General features: G+C 40.7%; 1 protein-coding gene across 8 annotated transcripts in view; it reads right to left on the bottom strand.

Annotated features, from left to right (window-relative positions):
- The window catches only part of myrf (myelin regulatory factor), a 30080-nt gene extending 11313 nt beyond the window's left edge, over positions 1-18767 (bottom strand). For 2 of the 8 annotated variants that reach the window (XM_078167849.1, XM_078167854.1), the window contains exons 1-9: positions 18116-18767; positions 5688-5778; positions 5248-5553; positions 4640-4701; positions 3151-3373; positions 2934-3034; positions 2681-2795; positions 231-444; positions 77-153 (exon numbers count right to left, since the gene is read on the bottom strand). In XM_078167849.1, the coding sequence (XP_078023975.1) occupies positions 77-153; positions 231-444; positions 2681-2795; positions 2934-3034; positions 3151-3373; positions 4640-4701; positions 5248-5553; positions 5688-5778; positions 18116-18161 (1235 nt within the window). In that variant the 5' untranslated portion in view covers positions 18162-18767. Of the gene's footprint in view, positions 1-76; positions 154-230; positions 445-2680; positions 2796-2933; positions 3035-3150; positions 3374-4639; positions 4702-5247; positions 5554-5687; positions 5779-13039; positions 13148-18115 lie in introns of those variants that run through there. The other 6 variants (XM_078167852.1, XM_078167850.1, XM_078167851.1 and 3 more) reach the window with 6 other exon arrangements.
- Positions 18768-20696: the final 1929 nt, after the last annotated feature.

Raw genomic sequence — 20696 nt, 5'->3', positions numbered from 1 at the left:
CACATTATGCAAACAATCTGCCTTCCACAGCTAAATACTGAGTCATGAACTTATCCAGTAAAGATCTGACACTCACAGCACTGGCTTAAAGGGTCTCTTGCTGCGATCAGACTGTGACTGCTCCACACTGATAGACTGATTCATGGCCTCCACCTGGGAATCAAGACAGAAATAAAATATACACTAAACACTGTAGAGCTAATTATCTGTCAAGTTAAGGTCATGCTCACTATTTCGCCTCCGCGCACCTTTACTCCGTTGAGTTTGAGATAGAAGCAGTCGATGGGCTGCAGGCCCTCACTTGTCTTGATGTACTTGGGTTCTCCCAGCATGCCTATGTATACTGTGACCTGGAAATGATTCTTCTTCTGGCAGACAAAGGCATCATCAGCCAAGGAGAAGTTGAAGCCCTTGTCAGCATCGACACGGTAGGTTGGCATTGGACTACAGAAAGGGAAAGAGATTGCGACATATAGATAATGTGAATAGGAAGTGCACATAGGGTTTAAGAAAAGTGGAAAGTGTAGAAGCTGCTGCATACTGCTGACTTTTGCCATTTTATCACCAGGGGGAGACTCTTGACTATTAACAGGAGTCCTCTACATGTTTTTCAGGTCCATGCCATCAGAGACACATGTTGACGGAGCATATGTAATGTATGTGATTTGGCAAAGATATGGGCAACATTTTATAATCTATAAGGGGAGCTGACATGGAGATGTGACTGGCAACTCTCTTATTTCCCTGTAGTACCATCATAAAATACTTTTTTTCTGTAAATAAACCAGAGGCGGAGTAGAGGGGACCTTTAGGTTGTTAAAATATCTACAACTTTTAGTCATTCAGATATGCTGTTACCCTACTATAATATTCCCTAAAGACATCTAATATAATTAATAAATGTACATCTGGCCTCATATTCAATTCAGAGTACTGAAACCCACATTTAGTCCTTTGTTTTTGTTGTGCTTTTTTTCTCCTGTTGTAATGTTTGTAATGAACTTGAATTAGACATTTTTTCTTTTGCAAAGCACTTCCTAACCTTGGTTTTGAAAGGTGCTACACAAATAAAATTTTATTAACATTTTCTTGGTATTGTTGGGGATCCTTGATTTGTAATTGGAGCGCTGCAGATTATTATGGTATGGATTCAAATGTAAATGATTTGATTTGATGGTTTGTTACATTCATTCTGTAAACTCGACTCCAGCATAGTGTAACAAAAGTAGGTTTCAAGATCTGTAATGCTGTTTATGCCAAAGTCCGACCCTATCAATGTAATGTAATTTAAGAATATTATGATTCGACAATTTTTGTCTCTTTTTAGGTGTCAGGAATTAAAATAAGTCAACCTCAGCGTTTGTTGTGACATGGTTTTGGAATGATGAAGACAGTTTGAGAAAGCTTAGATACAAAATAGACAGATTCACCAAGATGTCACACTTGTTATTTCTGTCATCATTTTCATTCCTCACTGTAACATTTAAGGATATATAGTTAAACATGATGGTCTGGCCAATCAGATATTTCTGTTGTGCTAATTTTATATACTGTGTCGGTCTTTGATAAACCGGCACGGAAGCTGAGCAATGAACTGCTGTGGACAGGGTCGCAGCAAAGTATATCTTAGCCACCTTAAAAAAAAATCAATATCAGTGCAAGTGTAGGATATATTTGGAATATTTTCATGCTTTATCTGACACACTAGACACTGACGGCAAGGTAAAGCAGTAAAATACTCTGAATATAGCATACACTTAAACTGATGTTGTTTTTTTCCTTGGTCGCTAAAAACTTAATAACTAAGACAGCAGTTTTTAAGCACCATTTTCTGTCATGAATGTTACATGGGGGGTTTTCTACAAGTCAGTTACTGTAAACAAACATTGGGATTCAGTCTATAAGATGAATTTTTTACTTTGGCAACCATCATGTTTTTCCCATATGATCTACAGATTTTAGGCATTTTATTATCTCAAATGGCTTGACAAATAGTGCATATACAGGTGATGTAAACTGGAAAAAAAAATCTCTCCCAATGCCCCTGGACCACCCTAGGTTTGGGCTGAGCCCCGAATGTTTACAACGTCTGGCGCCACCGCTGAAATAAAAGTCTCCTCATTGTTAGACACCCCTGCATATGCCCCTGGGCCTCGGTTTTCCCATTTTCTTGCCATTACTTTATGACACCGAGGACTGAAATAATCTCAAAGACTTAATAAATCAAATGTAAAACAAATGAAAACCCTCCGTGCCCTTACGTAGGTGTAGTGAGCTAAATGTTGTGATGGGCAACCAGGTGGTTTTGATAACATATCTGAAAGGTCTTGTGAGTTCATTTCAACCTTCCTCCCTATCTATACTTTTTTTCTATTTTGGCATTGCAAAAGCAAAAGTAGGTGTACACTAATTTCTCCCTTTACCCCCTCCTCGCGTTGTCTTTCTAAGCCGAAACCCTGCTCTCGCTCACTCCCCCACACAGCTCACCTCTGAGGAATTTGTAGACCTCTGCAACCCTGCTATTCCTTTGACACTCCTGCTGTATACTTTGTTGAATTATTCATTGAACCAATTATAACATCTTTTCAGTCTTGGCTCTCTGCACAGTGCTTTCAGCTCTTTTTTCCCCCAGAATAAAAACCTCAAGATGTACAGATATGCCAAAACAAAGTCCACCCACAGCTCTTTGCAGTTTGCGTCATACAGTGGTGTCCACTTGTTCTGCTGGTGAGGCTGCCACTTAATGCACTGATAGTTTGGGTCCAGGTAGGCGTTGTCTGCATCCTGCATTAAACCTGTAAAAAAAAAAAGAGAGCAGCAATTAAATCAAGATAGAAGAATGCTAAGAATGTGTTGAATGAGTTAAAGGGTAGATAAGAGCAGGTGAGAGTGAGGTAGAGGAGGCGAGGAAGAGAAGAAAGATGCCTGCCTACCTGGTTCTTGTTTGATGATACCTGTGAGGATTTGGGAATTGAGGGTGCTGTTGGGGGAGTCAGAGTGCTTCCTCTTCTTGGCCTGGTGAACAGGAATGCCGCTGTTGGAGGAAAGGGAAACACAGTCAAAAACTGCACACATTTCTACTCCTTCTGCTCCATACAAACTGGACAGCAAAACCCTCCCTCCACCCTCCTGCATATGCTCATGACTCACTCCTGCCCCTGAGGGTGCTGCAGTAGCTGATGGAGCATCTGAGTCTGCTGCATGTCTCCACTTCCGCTAGTGGCTGGACCAATGGGATACTGGGATATCATGGGTTCAGGCTTCAAGTACATGTCCCGGTGCATGCTGGGATAGTGCCCATGTGGTGGGAGGGGTGGTGTTGGAGTCATGTGACACATGTTCTCTGGTGTCATGGTCCTAATCATATGAGGATCTGGAAGACACAACAGGAAAGGAGCATAACATCTACCCCAAGGGTGTCAAACATACGACCCATGGGCCAGAACCAGCCCACCAAAGGGTCCGATCCGGCCCACTAGATGACTTTACTAAGGGGTGCCAGATTTTAGGAGCAATGCGTTGCCTACTTTGTGTAAAATTCTGCTTCAGAGCCTTTTCCACCCTGACCTGGATACAGTTCTCTGATATAACCATGAAGACTTGCTGTGATCATGTTTAAAGATAGTGGACACTGTGCAAAATATTGTCAATCAGCAGCTTCAGTTCAAAAGAATCTGTATCAGGAAATATTTGGATAAATGCTCATGTAATGACAGTGAGAGGAAGACTGACCGAATGTGGAGAAACTCAGACATACTGCTGAAACTGCATTTATTTTTCTTGAGACATCTCAGGCTGTTCATCTGTTTTGTAAAAGGATGAGCCTCTACAAAATGTACTTGTAATTCTTTACACAAAAGAAGGGAAAATATTGGAGCTGATGGTACTCATAGGTTATCATGCGATGGTTTTATTGGTCCAGCCCATCTGAGATCAAATGGCGTAAGTGAGTTTGACACCCCTTGTCTACACCATTATACATACTGTTTTTTCCAAATACATTTGATCACACACAGAAGGCCGCTTTTTCTCCTTAAGACTCATCTGTCAGTTCTGCATTTCAGACTGCACTTCATTCTACTTCCCTACAACCTTAACTGAAGGTATTTTCCATTGTTTCAAACTGGAGAACTAGAGGGTTGCCCATCAGATAGCACTCTTCCACACCTTTTTACTAATGGGCAAGACCAACACAGGTGTGTAAGCGGCAAGAAGTACATAATGACTTTGAGCGCTGTTTTTGTTCAGTTCGTAATGTTAAAACAAGCCAACCATACACTGGTTCATTCTTAACATGAAAGCTTAAAAAGCTGATTTCAGATCATTTAATTTAGTGGATAAAATCCATTTTCTACACAAACTATATAAACTGTTGGTTTATAAATGACAGACGCTACATTCAGTTTATTGATTGGTTTGCACATGAACTTCCCTTTTTCTTTATGCTCTGTTCAAACACAAAGTGATGAGTAACAGATATTGATTTGACTGAGACCCACATACACCGTGAATACTTCAGTGGGTTCCTCTGACTGTCTGAGAGCAGACTACAGATTAAAGCACCATTTCTGTTTGTTACATGTCATTGTCATATTCGTTCTACACACTTCAGCACTGAGAGGAAAAAGACATTACTTACCATTCACCTGCTGAGGAGAGTATGGCTCTGAGCTGGAGTCTGGGGGGGACTCAGGTAGTGTCCTAAAAAACAGAAGGTAGACGATGTTATAGTCACAAAAACAGTAACGTTCCACTTTCAAATCACAGAAATCCTTAAAGAAATACCATGCTTTAAGTTGGTAAGTGCCTCCTCTTATATTCTTCTTATTTTCTAAACTGCCATTATATTTAAGAGAGAACCTTTCCTTTGGGATCAGAGTAAGTGTAAGACGTTATTTACACAAGATTTTGTGCGTCAGGATTTTTTTTTTTTGCAGGATGTAATTTGACTCTCTCTCTGGCTGTTATCAGTCTCCCTCCCTCTCGGGTCCAGCTAGTGTTTTATTTGTACAAATGAAGCTTAATCATGTATTGATTGCATAATGGGCCTGTAGCAGGGTGTGTGTCTGGTTTCGCTGCATGCTTTAAAAATATATACTGCGTCATCTTCTGAAACTTCCACCTGATTTCATGTTTAAGATGTGAGTTGTGGGAATGTCTTGAACCTTTTTTTGAACATTCCTAAGTGTCAATGCATGCTATACTTCATGTCCTTCTATCCATCCACCTCCGTGGTATTGTGCTCACCCTGGAGCGTAATGGCCCCTGTGCTCGGGCTTGACGTGAGCCTGCTGTTGCTGCTGCTGCTGGTGTTGGTGTTGCTGCTGCTGCTGCTGCTGCTGCTGCTGTCCCAGGCAGAGGTAGTTGTGTCGGAGGCCCAGGGATGGACCTGGGGGGTAGGCGTTCTGACAGTTAGGAGGCCCAGGCGGAGGGGCTCCTTGGCGCAGTGGGATAGGGGGGCTCACACCACACACCAACCCCCCAGAGGAGGACACTCCTGCCTGGGGAGATGAGTAATTTGGTCCTGGGGTACTGTGGACCTCTGAGAAACAGCTGGGAGAAAGAAAAAGAAGAAAAAAGAGGATTAGCCTTATCAGAAATAACAAATTCCTTTGTAACGACATGATCTGATTCGGTTGGTGCGTGTTGTTTTGACGTTGCTGGGTTGGTTTGGAGTCCCTACTGACATGTCAGTGCTATCGTCCTCCTTGCTGATGTACTCTTCCAGGATACTGGTGTCGATGTTGGCTGGCTCCAGAGAACTGATAATATCATGACCTGTAGTGAAGGGAGGGTCGGGAACACAGAGGGGAGATGGAGAGCATCTGGGAATTAGCAACGGGAATCTTTCAGCAACTCCACACACTGCCACTAAAGCTCTGGTTTCGACACAAGCTTGTGTTGTAACAATTCCCTGTAAGACTATCTATCTGTCTAATAATGCACTATTAACCCTGCTTATCATTTTAAGCTCTTTGTGCACACTTCAAACAACCTGATTACATCGAATCATTGCATTTGTATCAGAAAAAAAATCTTTTGCCAAACACATAGCAAGATCATACAGAGCTCTAATTTGCTTCCTGAGAATTTAAAGATTACGCTTACAGGAGTGACCAACAGTCTAAAAATGTGTTAGTAATTGACGTTACAGATTACATACTGATGATTCACTGCCTCTAACTGCTTACATATATAGACTGGAATCACTCCAGTTAACGGTTACTATTACGTACCCCCGCTGCCTTTCCGCATTAAAAAAGAATCACAGTTGACATAATTAAAGAAGTATTTCACTGCTGAAAAGACGGCCTTTCCATAAAACTAGCCTGTCTATACAGTAAAACAAATACACAGAAATACTTTTGAGATTGGTGCTATATGACCATAGAAAACAGAGGAAACGAGCTGTTGCATTTGGTTTTGCTCAAGAGTTAGAAAACCTACAACTACCAGAATGCACTGCACAGCACTGGACCTATAAATACTCCCACTGGTGGGTGATGTAACATGAGCTTGTCCATTTTGACACAAAGTAATATGACGGTTAGCTGGTAACAAACGATCTTAAATGATAGTTAAACAGTAAGCTAAAATATGTTTTCTGAAAACATTTTAGGTGAGATATAGGCAACACAGTAACAGAATCTTGGTTCATATTTGATAAATAATATTATCAGTTTTTCCAAACTCTGTTTTTGCAATAGAGAAAACATCATGGTGTCCGCTTCCTGTTCATAAATTCTCATATTACAGGCAAACTGTGCACTAAAATGTTTCTGTAATCATTGTAGGTGGAAATAGGCAATACAGTAACACAATCTTGGTTTATATTTGATAAATGTAATTGTCAGTTTTTTTCAGACTGTTTTTACAATACAGGAAACAGTATGGTGCCCACTTCCTGTTCATAAATTCTCATATTACAGGCAAACTGTGCACTAAAATGTTTCTGTAATCATTGTAGGTGGAAATAGTAACACAATCTTGTTTGTTTTTGTTTTTTTGATGGGTGCCCTGCCTTGGGCAGCTGTGGCTCAGAGGGTAGACTGGGTTGTTCACTAATCAGAGGATCAGTAGTTTGATCCCTGGCTTCTCCAGTCCGCTTGTTGAAGTATCCTTGAGCAAGATACTGAACCCCAATTTGCTCCTGGTGGCTGTTCCATCAGTGTATGGGTAGCAGGTGGCACTTTGTATGGTAGCCTCGGCCACCTCTGTGTGAATGGGTCAATGTGACAAATAGTGTAAAAAGCGCTTTGAGTGGTCAGAGGACTAGAAAGTTTTGTCCATTTACCTAGTTTAACAGTTTGATCTAAGTTTGTCTGAGACAGAGAGGGGCGGGTCTCTCTCTCGATCTGCTTCTGCACTCTTTGTGTCTGTGGTGGAGGCGGCATATGAAAAAGTACAATCTGTAGTTTGAGCAACAGCCCAAGAGCCAGCAAAAATCCACTGGATGACGTCAGAGATGAGCAGGAAGATCAGGGCGCTGGTAAGATGGAGGGAAGTTTACCACAGTTCATTTCCACATACTACCCACATTGTTATGATACAAAGCTGGTTGAGTATCACTTTAATAATAATTACAAAAGGACTAATGAGTTACTACACTAGGTTGTGTTTTCTCCATTTTCTTTGTTTACTACAATTGACATCTACCGTAAAGGTGAAATAAATCTAAAATGTTTTTTCTTCTTGTCGTGTGTGGCATAATTTAAAATACTTTTACATAATGATATAGCGTATTTTTTAGTAATTTCATAATTCCCTTATGCTTGCCTTACTTCACCCCAGGGTCATTTTCACCCTTTGATAGCCAAAGCCGCACAAATCCCAAACACATGACCCCACTTAATCTTTAAAACACCAACACGCAGAACAAGCACTTGCTTATGCATATATTTAGAAAAGAGTAAATCACTTTATATGAACCGACCTTTGCTGTTGCACCCAGAGCACCCAATTAAAAATGTTAGATGAGAGAGAGTGATGCATTTTCTTTAAAACTGTCACCAGTTGTCCCAGACTGCAGACGCTGGAAACAAAGAGAATGTAGGAGAGGAGAGGGGGAGCAGGATGGAGGGGGTGAAGCAGAGGGTAAGGAACTGGTATATAGTGGGTGGGCAGGCAACCCCAGTCTTTCTCACTGTCTCTTTCTCTGACACACACACACACACACACACACACACACACACACACACACACTTTCTCTGATAGATTAGCAGCTACTCAGTTGGGAATGCAAGGAATTTTTGTGTTAGCATTGGAAAAAATTCTCCTTTTCCCTCTTTTTTGTCTTCTACTAACGCTTCACTCTTCATCAGAAACACAGCTACAATGTTACTACCAGTATTATTGTCACGGATTCCCTCCTAACCCTCTTCACATTTTGCTTCCGTTCACCAAAAATGATTTAATGGCCCATATTATCTAAGGAATAATATGTGCGTTGTCCCCAGTTTACAGAACAAATATCAACATCTTACAACCTTCAGTGATTAAACCCACAAACCAAATTACCTGTCTCCAACCAATCAAATCAAGAACACTCCAAATTCTGTTGTTTACCTTTATAATTCCTCACATTACCAAGTTTCTGGAGAAAACTAGCCTATTTACACTGACTGAATTTCTCTCTCTGGACAGAAACAGATGGTTAATGTCTCTTGATACGTGCCAGTGCGAGGGGAGAAAAGCAGGATGGTTCCCCTTAAATAAGATCCAGATGTTCACCCCACCCAAATAGGCAGTAAATTTAAGCTGGCAGGCCTGATAACGAAAAATAGAGAGATGGAGGGAGAGGGGAGGGTAGATAGATGGAGGTTGAGGAGAGCGGGGGCAAGAAAGACAGAACACAAGTTTAATGTCCAAGAATGGAATGATAGAGGGGAAAACCTGTGAGGAAGACTGAGGGCAGAATATGAAACAGGGCTGTAATGAAGTTGTGTCCAAGAGAGGTCAAAGACCGAGTGCAGTTGAGTTCAAGTCAAGAGTGGCATGAGTTCAAGACCTTGATCAAAAATCCAATCCTCTCCTAAAACCCAGCTGTGTGCATTAAATATTTTTGTACTTAGTGCTGAGTTAGCTGCTCTAAACCCTTTCAGAAAATATGGTAGAATGAGACATACCTAAATTTGGAAACTAAATAGAGACGTACTATGAGGCTGCGCTCTTTTAAAGGCGCTGTATGTAAGAATGTGGCCAAAACAGTTACTGCACTCAAATTCAAAATACTGCCGCGAGTCGTGTCCGCCCCCCCTCCCCTACAGATTCGAGGTTGCTGGACAGCGGCACGCTGGAGACTGATTTGTTTGCCCACGGGCGGCTGCCGTGGCAGGGCCGCGTCGCCGCGTCTTTGATCTTCCGTTTTCCAGCGGACCGTTCGAGCAAGTCCGGCTTCTCTGCTGCTAACGCTGCTGCCGGGATACAGCTGAGGAGACTGCTAATGCTATGTACCGGGACACTGCTAATGCTGCTTGCTGTGCTGCTGTAGCTCAGTCGTAACTGTAACTGATGCTGAGACTCTACTGACTGCGTGACTGGTAGACGGCAGTGGGTGGCGCAACAGGCGAAAACACAAATTCAAAACATAAACATGATTTGCGGACCGTAAAAAATTTTTTTTAAATGCGAATATTCTGGCTGTACTATTGTTGTCGGTGAGATCATATGTTATATGAACATTATTCCTTAGTCTCTGTGACATATTAGGAGGATTTTACGACTGTTTGCTTTAGATTTCTTACATATAGCTCCTTTAAGGCAAATTTGTTATCTGGGGCAATACACATACATTGATTGACTTGAGCATGCTACTGAAAATGATAGACATTCAAAACAATAATCTAAATGACAAATATGGACGCCCTGGGTTGGTGGTTCTGTCCACCAAAGCATCATTATTTGATGATTTGGGAATGAGATTCAACCATCCACTGTCTTTCACCAAACTTACTTACAGCACATTTAAACCTGCAATAACTGTTTTGATTTTGGTCACTTGGGGGCAGTGCAAACAAGTTGTAAACACAAAATTGAATCCTTTCAAGTTTAGTGACAAACTTATGAACAAACCATTTCTTATTTGCATATCCAGCAGGTAAGGAGCAAAATAATCATTCATTTGGAGTTGTGTTCCTGTCCACCTGATGAATTTAAATCAAATATTCACTCTCTTTTAACTCCATTTTTGGTCTCTACCAACTCCCTATGGAAATATCTTGCTCTTTAGCTTTGAAATACTGAGGGGAGCTCTAGGTTTGAGTGATAATTTTTGACAATCATTAAGAGTGATCTCTTTCACACTGTTACATTGTTTTCATATCGTCAGCTGATACACTGTTACAGTAAAAAATATAGATTATATCTGCTTTAATTGGTTGCACTTAACCTTTTAAAGACTGGGGCATGAGAGAATAAGGCTACGTTACACATTACAGGGCTTAATGCTCAATTCCAATTTTTTTCCCCCCAGATCTGATGTGTCCGCCTAGACTGTTCATATTCATGTTTGAAGTCAACCATATCTGACATCACACATTTACAAAACTTTTGGCGGAAATTTGGGGAAAAAATGAATTACACAGCCGTGCAACTGTTATCTGCTGATTGATCGCCAGAGTAGGAAGGTCCGATAAGTAATTCTGCATAATAATTAGCACTGTGCTTCTGTTTGGGAGAGTGTGTAGCATATTTTCAGAGAAATGGCCCTTCGGAGCAAAGAGAGTTTGTTTTCAGGATAATGGGATGTCGTACAAACGCGCTTTACTGGCTTTGTTAGCAGCTTTTGCTGGTAGTTCTGTGGTTAGAGAAGTTTAGGTGTGGATGGGACAATAGTCCGGACAGGTGGGGTTGCCATGTGGAGGGTTTCACTGAGGAGCAGTTCCTCCAATCCTATAGGATGTCCCAGGCTACATTCCAATATGTCTGGCAGTGCCTCATGACAACACTGTCACAGCATGTTGGCAAACTGTCCCCATGAGAAAGCTGTAGTTTCCACCATTTGCAGTTTCTACGGACTGTTCCGACACTGTATGGTGAGTGATCTGCGTCTGTGCAGTGAAGTATGAAAAACGCAAATTCCGATATAACTGTTTTCAAAGTGGTCACATGGCCAGTGATTGCTTATGTATGGGATTTAGGACCACATATGAAAGTGGCCCAAATCTGATCAGAAAAAAAAATCTGATTTTTGTGTCCACACTACTCTGAAAAAATCAGATCTGTCACATGATAGAAAAAAAAAATCGGATTTGGGCCACAATTGCTTGTAAAGTGAACGTAACACTTGTGGGATACCACTTTCTGACACAGATGAGACTATAATGAAATTGCACATTGAGGCACAAAAAATAATGATAATCTTATTTGTAATTTGCCTGTACAGCAAGACTACTATACTGAGAAAAGCACATTTAGGTAACTTGAAAGGAGGTACCAGGAAGTTAACAGGTGTACAGTTCATAGGGTGGAGGAATGTCCTGCTACAATGAAGATGTCATTGGTGAAATGAAATCACAGGAGCTACAGGTATGCTGGACAGAGGTGTAACAGAAAACAACAACCCTACAAAGCCAAGGCAATAAAAATTAGTTTGTCCTAAGTCTCTTATAACTGTGCAGTGGATGAACATGTTCGCTGAGGTCAGATTCAGCATGTTTGTTGCCTCTTTAAGATACTTTCACCACCTTGATTTACAATGATTAAAGGACAGCTATGGGAAACGCTGTCAAACTGCCATTCTTGTGCGGGTAAAGACTGCTAGAAACATAAATTAAGTAACTGTAATCCCCAAATCAATGAATCAGTTAAGTTTAAATAGCTGTGAACTGGATGTGTAAATTTCCCCGCCCTCTATGTTTTTCTCTGTCCAGCTGTGTTCAACAAGGAACAGTGAAATGATTGTCAGTCCAACTTCGATACAGACTGGCCTTTTGAGAGATTAGGGGCTGAGAGGGGAGTGTGTGTGTGTGTTTGTGTGTGTGTGTATGCCTCTAAGCATTTGCGTGCATGTGTGTGTGTTTGTTTGTTTGTGTGTGTGTTATGCCACCATTTCAATGCCTTGGTTGTCAGCAGAGTAATAATCTAAAATGAACACAAACAGAGGACCGAGTGTGTGGGTGCCAATCAAACATGATTCGACTTCTATCAGTCAATCAAATGCACAGCTTTTCCTTTTCCTTACATGTTTCTTTCAAAAATGGTAGTATATAGAGTTGTGTTAACTATTATTAAGGCCAACGACGGGCGAGAAAACTAATTTAAACTAACATAAAAGCTACATTTTACGCAGAGTTTTGCCTCCAAATGAGATTTGTATATCCTCACATGTGTGTGTTAATAATTAAACACTTTCAAAGAAGGAACAAAGTCCATCTGATTATCAAACAGTTAGACCACAATGAACATGGCTGCACACCCTCAACACATATACACACACATTGTGCAGACGGTGAATACACTTTCTAAGAAATTTAACATCAAATTACATACTGAACTAATTATTTAAAAAGCTAAACAAACATTAAAACTGATGTTTGTGGAATCATTCAAGGTATTACATAACAGGTAGACATCTACAGTAAATTAAGAGGTGCCACTGCCACTATGTCTTGAATCTTAGAGCATTTTTTTGGAGATAATTTTCACAAAAATCAACTAAAAATAACCTGACAGCTCTTAGTGATGTCAATTTAATCAGCATACAGAAGCAAACAATCCCTCAGTTGTTCTTCTACAAGATGCTGCACAGCCTACGAGCACAGGGATTGTGCCTACAATGTAACACACACAGACACGAAAGTAAATGAAAGGAAATGTGTCAAATCTACACTAGGAAGTGTTAGACAGCTCCAACATCCAGCCTGAGAGTTACAGACCTTCTCTATTTGTTCACAAGACAGGGTTACTGGTAAAAGAGTAAAGAGCATCACTATGACACAGATATTGATTAAGGCGTGAATACGGACAGAAAGCCCCTCATCAGGTAGGGACTAATAAATCACATCTACAGAGAAGCAGAGCAGACAGAGCGGCAGAGTACCTGCGCGTAGCCAAAGCATGATGACGTCCTTGAGATGAAAGCACCTGAAACAGAAGATGAGAAGAACAATTCCTCTCTAATTTTTCACATGTTTCCCTACTCGGGCCGAAAGACTTTCTTCTGTAGACCCGAGAGTTGCAGATCAGGGTAACAAATGTGTGTGTGAGTGTGTGTGTGTGTGTGTGTGTGTGTGTGTGTGTGTGTCTGCGCGTGCATGCCTATGTGCAAAAGCATATGTGTGCGTGTGTGTGTGTGAGAAAGGCTCGGTGAGTGTTATAATGAGGATTATTCTCCAGTCATGAGAAAGGGCTGTACCAGGCTACCACACACAGCCCTTGTCGCACACAAGCACTGGTCGCACCGGCGGACCTGGCTCAGGAGATTACAGGAATGACAAGGCTGGGACCGGGACACGGAGCGAGGCTGGAGGGAAAAAAAAAAAAACGAAACGCTGCAAATGTCAGGTAGAGTTTGAGGGCCAGCACTTGATAGAGCAGATGATGGAAGAAGATGAAGAAGACGTCAAGAAGGAAAAAGAAGAGGAAGGTATAAAGAAAGAAGAACTCAAGACGGGAGATGTAGTATAACATGAAAAAGAAAGGGAGGAGAAATTGGCTTATTAGACTGATAATGTTCAGAACCACCACCTCAGAAGAGAACAAAAACTGTGTTTTTTTGTTTTTAACTACTGAATTTTAGACCCAGCAGCTCTCTAAACACCTGCAATCATCATGGCTGTACTTTGGTTACATGCTTTTGTGACAAAAACTAATATAGGATGACATTAAGGATGCAGCCATACATCCCCTTAAACTCTTATACTGCAGTCCAAATTTTTCCAAAGCAGCCTCTCTTTAAGTCATCACACACACATGAACACAAAAAAGTGAATTAATCTCTTGAAGTCCAGTTCAACCACAAACAGCATTCAGCGGCTGAGGATTACTCAGTTGGCAGTCGGCACTGGGAGTGAGCCACAACAATGAAAAATAAAACCTACTCATAAAGCACTGTAAGCCTGGCTGCTCAAAAACAATACATTCCTCTCACTGCAATTCACCGCTGAACCTGTAAATCAGAGGAACCGTCCAAACTTTGCTGTTTCACACAGGTTTTCCAAGATGGACGACGGCCTTCCCCATCCATGATTCACAACTACTGTGGGAGTGCAGCAGGCTTAATGGGAATTTTGATTTAGAGGAACATGTGATGAGCTGTTCATCTTTTAAGGGCAATATGGAGTAAGAATGTGATTAATTCGCCTTCTGACTCAGACGGTTAGGGGGAGAATATGCTCAAAGTTTTGTTTCTTTTAGATACAATTCAAGGACAGTATCTTCCCACTAAACAAGTACAGTTCTGATTGAAGGGTTTTGAGCCACATTAGCTGTGTCAGTACAGCCTTTACCCCTGACACACCAAGCTGACGGTCAGCCGTCGCACCGTCAGTGAGTGCCTGTCGCCCTAGTTTTTTCTCTTTGTCCCACACCATTGGCACTAGCCTGGTCTCGTCGGCTTTCACCATGTTGAATTGGCATCAAAGACAGGGGAGTTCGTCGTTGAAGGAAATCACTCTGATTTACAGTTCAGTTCAGCTCACAAGAAGAGAAACGGAAGTGAGGAAAACAAACAACTAAAATAAAGAGGGTGTGAGAGCGAGTCACTGTAGGTACTTTTTTTTTAAGACATTGTGCTCTTTTGTAGAAACAGTTTGTAATTGTTTGTGTTGTTGTTGTTGTTTGCTAGCACTCAATAAATATCATTTTTTCTTTCAACATCAGGTTGTGTTGCTGATGCGCTAACTGGCTAACTAGCATCTTAAATCTGCCCTGTTGGTCTTCCATTTTACCGTATTAAATGTCAAATGCAGACTACAGACACCTGCTGGTACTGAGACTAATTTCCTCTCACACAGGCGCAGACTGTACTTCATGGTTGGCCTTTAGTCTTTAGACTTTTTGGCCCAGTCAAAGGTGTCTTGAGAAGATGAACAGTCGACCTTCATCACCACTAGTTCTTTCAGTTTGGTGTGTCTGGGCCTTTACTGAGTTGCTACCATGGCTGAAGATGCTTTTTCTAGTTTATATTCATGTAGTCTAATGTCTAGTTTAAGTCTATTGTTAGTCTTTGTGATTTGTTTGAGTGCAACTTTTTGGCCGAGACAAAGGAGACGAGAGGTGACGCAATAGTTGGCCTTTGTCACCACTTGTTGTTTGATGTTGGTTTGGTGTATCAGGGCCATAAGTGCAGCCTTGGGGCCCTGACACACCAAGCTGACTCTTAGTTGTTCGTCAATGTCGGGCCGTCGGTTAGCATCTGTAGCCCTACTTTTTGCGGTGTCTCCCACAACGTTGACAGTAGTCGCATGGTTGAGGGGGGGGGGTGGAATTCAGCATGTTGAATCTGGTGAGAAGAATCACTCTGATTGGCAATTCAGCTCAGTGCACAAGACGATAAATAGAAGTGAGGAAAGTAAACAAATGACTAAATTAAGAGGCCGTGAGAGTGAAGCAAACTTGTTCTATGAATTAAGATTATAGTTCAGACTTTTTTTAGCCACTGAGCTCTTGAGCAGAAACATTTCTTACTTGTTTGTGTTATTGTTTGCCAGCACAGGGTAATTATAACTTGTTCTTTCAACATCTCATCGTGTTGTTAATGTTGTTAAAGTGCTAACTGGCTAATGAATCCTGAATCCTTTCTGTCAGTCTTCTGGTTTCCCAGCCGCCTGCTGGTATGGAGCATTATTTCCTTTCACACAGGTGCAGAACATACATGCCAGTTGGCTGTTGGCTTTAGTCTTTGCGGTGTGTTCAAGTGCAACTTTTTGGCCTAGACAAAGACGACGTGAGAAGATGCAACAGTTGACCTTCATCACCACTAGTTCTTTGATGTTTGGTGCGTCTGGGCCTTAACTGAGCTGCTACCATGGCTGTAGACATATTTTCTAGTTTATATACATGTAGGCTGATGTCTGCTCAATCCAAATTTACCGCAGTGGCAAAACCTATGTTGCTGCTGAGGTTATCTCCAAAACATTTCAGTCATTTATGGGTCACCGTTTAATCAAGTGTTTGGTTGACTTAGGATGGGGCATTACCTGGAGCAACACAACACAACAGCAATAAATGTCAAGATCCTTTTATGCGCCAACATGAGCGACTATTTGTTGTCAAAGTGACTCAGAGACGAGAAGGTCAAGTTTTGGGGAGGTTGGTGGTTTAACCGTGTTTCTCTCAACAGGCCAGTCTCTCTCCACCCTGAGTCTGCACTATCTCACCTCCTCACCCTGTCTGCTCACTGTCACTTTAATGGAGTTGGAGAGAGCGAGCGGGTGCCTGGGGAAGGCCAAATACTCGAGGAGAAACACCAGTCTCACCTCATTGTGTTTTAACAGCCACCGGGGCTATGCCAGGAATGTACACTGTGCATTAGTGTGAATGTATACATATATCACTAATCCTATTAAAACACAGTTTACCACTGCCGAAATCCATTATAGTGCTGTGTGTGCGCGCTTCTGTGTGAGTGTGTGTCTCTTTCAGATAAAGGGCAACATGGACACAGATACTAATTATCTAATACATCAAATAAAGGCTTAATAGTGTTAGTTTTTGTCACAGAGTTTGATTACCAAAAGGCCTGAGCCCAAAATCTGAGACTGATATAATTAGGAGTTTGATATCATTAACAAAAACAACAAGTTAAATAGGAAAATAAGTATCTAAGACAGCACCTACTGTAAACTTCTCATGGACAAGTTGACATTTTAGTCCAAGCAAAAGTGGCTGAAATAAAGCCAAAGTAAGAACATCTCTCTTACTCCCAAAGCAAGAATGTAAACACATTAAATTCCTGTCAGAGTGGCAAGGAACCTCTGACAGTCATGGATGGCTGTGTATATTTAAGTCAACACTCTGTGTATACTATAATCAAGTGTTAAGTCTCTCTGCAGATAACTTATTATACATAAGCCACGCTATGTGTTTTATGTGCACTTGACTTCTAGCACATTTGACATTAAGTTTCTTGAAAAAAACACAAACGACTACTTGTAAGATGTGACTTATGGCAAGCTGTAAATCACAGAGTGCAGGGAAAAACTCTGAAAACAAATGTGACAAAATTTAAGTGCTGCCTGTGAAATATGTAATGTACTGCAGGAATATAATGGATAGAATAAAGTCATGAATATTCCAAAACTGTGACTGAATAATTGAATGCAATACAGTTAAGATCTTCAAGCTTCAAATCAACACACAGCTAAGACGTACTAAAAAGGGATGTACTAAATTAGGGATGAACCAACAGAATCTTTTTGTATGTTGAAAAAGTTCACTACAATAAAATTTCAATAATTTTAAGTCATAGCATATAATGATGTATCTTTATCAAACTCATTATATGGGGATAAACATAAATTACAGCTTTTCTGAACTGATTTTGCTTCTATTTATGGTTGTTTGCGTTCTGATGAGCAACACCACTGGTTAAAATCACATCTCTCATGTCTCTGTTGTGCCACAGCACCCTTGCAAAACACACCATTTATCTTGCCTTGAATTCCTACACCCTTCCAACCCTCAACTCCACCCTCCTCCACCTCGTTTTTTCCTAGGATTCCCCGTTTAACTCGATCTGTTACCCATCACAGCCACTTTTGCTCCCCACACCTCCTGCCTTCTTGCATTTTTCGGTTTTTGAGATGAACAGCCAAGTGGAAAAATTTAAGTGGCAAAACAGAGTGCAGTGCACAATATGTTTGGGAAACTTTTAAAACCCCAAACTATATGATATCTTGCAAATATTACAGCTATTATTATTGTGATGTAAACCACCTGCCATGTGTGGTGCGTCAGAACAGTTAAACCACTTAAGTTAAACTATGCAGTACACCTGGTGAAACTAAATTTGACAAAAGCACTTAAACATATTTAGTTTCCTTCACTAATAATAAATAAATAAATTATTTAGAAGTCAAAGTGGTAAATAACCGATATATTATTAATTTTCTGTACAATGACTTTTAACTATGAGCTGTATTGATATATAAATATCATAATAAGATATTCTTACCTTCAAAAAATCTCTGTAACGCTTCTGTTTCATCTACCACGTCCATCCTAGCGGGTCCCACATAAAAAATCCATTAAAGTCTCCCCTTGTCCGAACGAAATCAATTCGGATCGGGGAAACTTCTCAAATACACATCACGGAATCCAGATTATATTCTTAGTAACGACTTGTTTTTAGTTCACATTAATCCAACGCTTCATGCGGAGAAGTTCTTTCTCCTGTTCAGCTACTTGGCACTGGATTGACGTCCGTGCGCCAAACGCCTCCAATGACGCTTCAGGCTATAACTTGAAAACTAAAGTCTTAGGTGTGTTTTAAATTAAGGTGCCAAGAAAAATCCATGAGAATAGTGTTAAAAAAATCAGCCCCAGGCGCACCTCCATTTCAGCTCCCATGGGCTTCATAAAAAATACCATCAGCCCGTGGAAAATGGACAGGGAAATAAGTCTTTCAAAGTAAGAAGTGTGCGTAAAGGTTGGCCAAACTTGGCTCTGGAGTCGTTTCTGTTGATTCTCTTCCTCCTTCGCCTCTCCCTCTCAGACAGGATGTGAGCAGCGCAGAGTCGGAGGAGAGGAGCTGAGGCAGGTGAGGGATGTGCGCCAGGCTGCTGCTGCTGCAAATATCCCCGGACAAAAAGAGTTAATGTGAGGACGAGTGTGTCTGTGTTGCTCCACAGAAGGTTTACCACAACTTATATTTCATTTTTTTAAACGCCTGTTTATTGGTTTTTGCGGAACAGTGTAAGTGCAGTAAAGAAACATACCAACAGCAAAAGAAAAAACGAAACAAAAATGGAGCATTGGTGGCCAGACAAAAATGAGAAAAAAAGATTACACATTACAGGGTACTGACACATGACATCATGGTACAGTTTCCAGTTAAACCATGACCCATTCACTTTAATTCTTCTGCCAGGTTTTCTTACAGGGTGAATCTAATTTTCTCTAAATGTAAAACGTGATCTAATTCCTTCAGCCACATGTCAAATGTTGGAAGCTTCTCAGCTTTCCAAAGTTGAAGCAGCAATTTTCTTAGTAATGTGGACAGAGAGATGACCTGAGCCTCATACCTATCCTTCACTCTACCTGGCTCAACCACCCAAATCATGCGGTTAAAGGGGCAGAGGGAAACTCCTTCTTAAAGTCAAATAAATGACCCCCAAAAATTTGCAACCTATGGCATGAAATGGTGAAATTGAATTTTTAACAATAGTCTTTTACCTTATTGACACTACGTATAAAGAGCTGCAATGATAAGTCGATTCTTTTATTGGAAGAAAAAAGTAATAATAACAATCACTGATATTGATATTGACAAAATTAAAGACATGTACACCATAAAGTGATGCAAAAAAAGTCACAAATTAGTGCATAAATATTCACCAGAATGCAGGATATTAAGTGTGGTGCTCAAAATTACCTAGCAGAGGACTCCCAAACCCCCTGTTTCATATGTGGCCCCCCCAATGTTGAAACCTACACCCTTGCAGTGGAACAATGTTATGCACTATGGATGCAATGGATTATTACTTTTGTTGCACTAACATAAGCAGCATTTTAATGCTGAAGCTTGGTGAAGTGGAGCTAATTCTAACTGCATGATATACTGTTAAGTTTATCTGCTTTTGTTGAGTATCTTTAACAATTTAACATGTTTTATAATATATATATATATATATATATATATATATATATATATACATATGCATATATTCTACTTGAGACTAGCATTCATTTGTCGATACGTGTAGCCAGTAATAGGGAGTTGGCGTTTAATTGGGATTTGGCTTTTAATTGCAATTATACAATATACACCTTTAATGAAAAAACAAAAAAAAGTCACAAATTTGTGTGTAAAAATCTCAATAATTTTGTATTTTTTCCCTAATGAGTCCCTGAGGTTTCTCCCTTTTTTTCCTCAAAGGATTTTTTTTTAATTGTATCCTAATAGAGGCTTTAACAATGAAAGGTATTAAACAGAATTATAGCCTTGTATCACAAATTTGCTAATGGAAGTTATAAAAATAAAACTGACATGAGTTTAATTTTATGAAAACACTTTGACTTAATGCAAACAACATGCAGTTAGCTCGGGCTTGAGGATGATTTGGTCTTCCAGTACACTCGATCTAACGTGCTACCAAGTTCAGTTTTAACGCTAAGGTATAAAATAATATTTTCTCTCTCACTGATGTTGCAGTGTAAAAAAAATATCCACAGGTTGTTTTAGTGATTTAAAGAACTTGTGTGCAGCCTTTTTAAACAGCCATACAGTAACAGGAGTGTTTTGTGTCAAGGCTTCCCAAGGGGAGGATTTGAGGGAATGATCCATTTCTCTCAACCTTATCAGCTGCATCCCACCCCCCCTTATAACAATGCCACTGTGTGCAGCCCCCGCAGCCTTGACGCCCACCCCTCCCTTCACCCACATGTGAGATGCTGTTGTGTTGTCTTGTTCCCCCACAGCTGGAGCATCTCCCTCTCCACCCCCTCCACCCCTCTGCTTTTCCTCCATTCAACCCAAACAACGCCTCCGTTCTTTCTGCCACACTATGCAGATTGTTTCAGAGGACAAGCAAGAA

This window comes from Epinephelus lanceolatus, chromosome 5, assembly GCF_041903045.1.
Source record: "Epinephelus lanceolatus isolate andai-2023 chromosome 5, ASM4190304v1, whole genome shotgun sequence".
NCBI classification, from domain to species: domain Eukaryota; kingdom Metazoa; phylum Chordata; class Actinopteri; order Perciformes; family Serranidae; genus Epinephelus; species Epinephelus lanceolatus.
The sequence above is the reverse complement of the archived record's forward strand: the minus strand, read 5'-3'. Positions and strand labels throughout refer to the sequence as shown.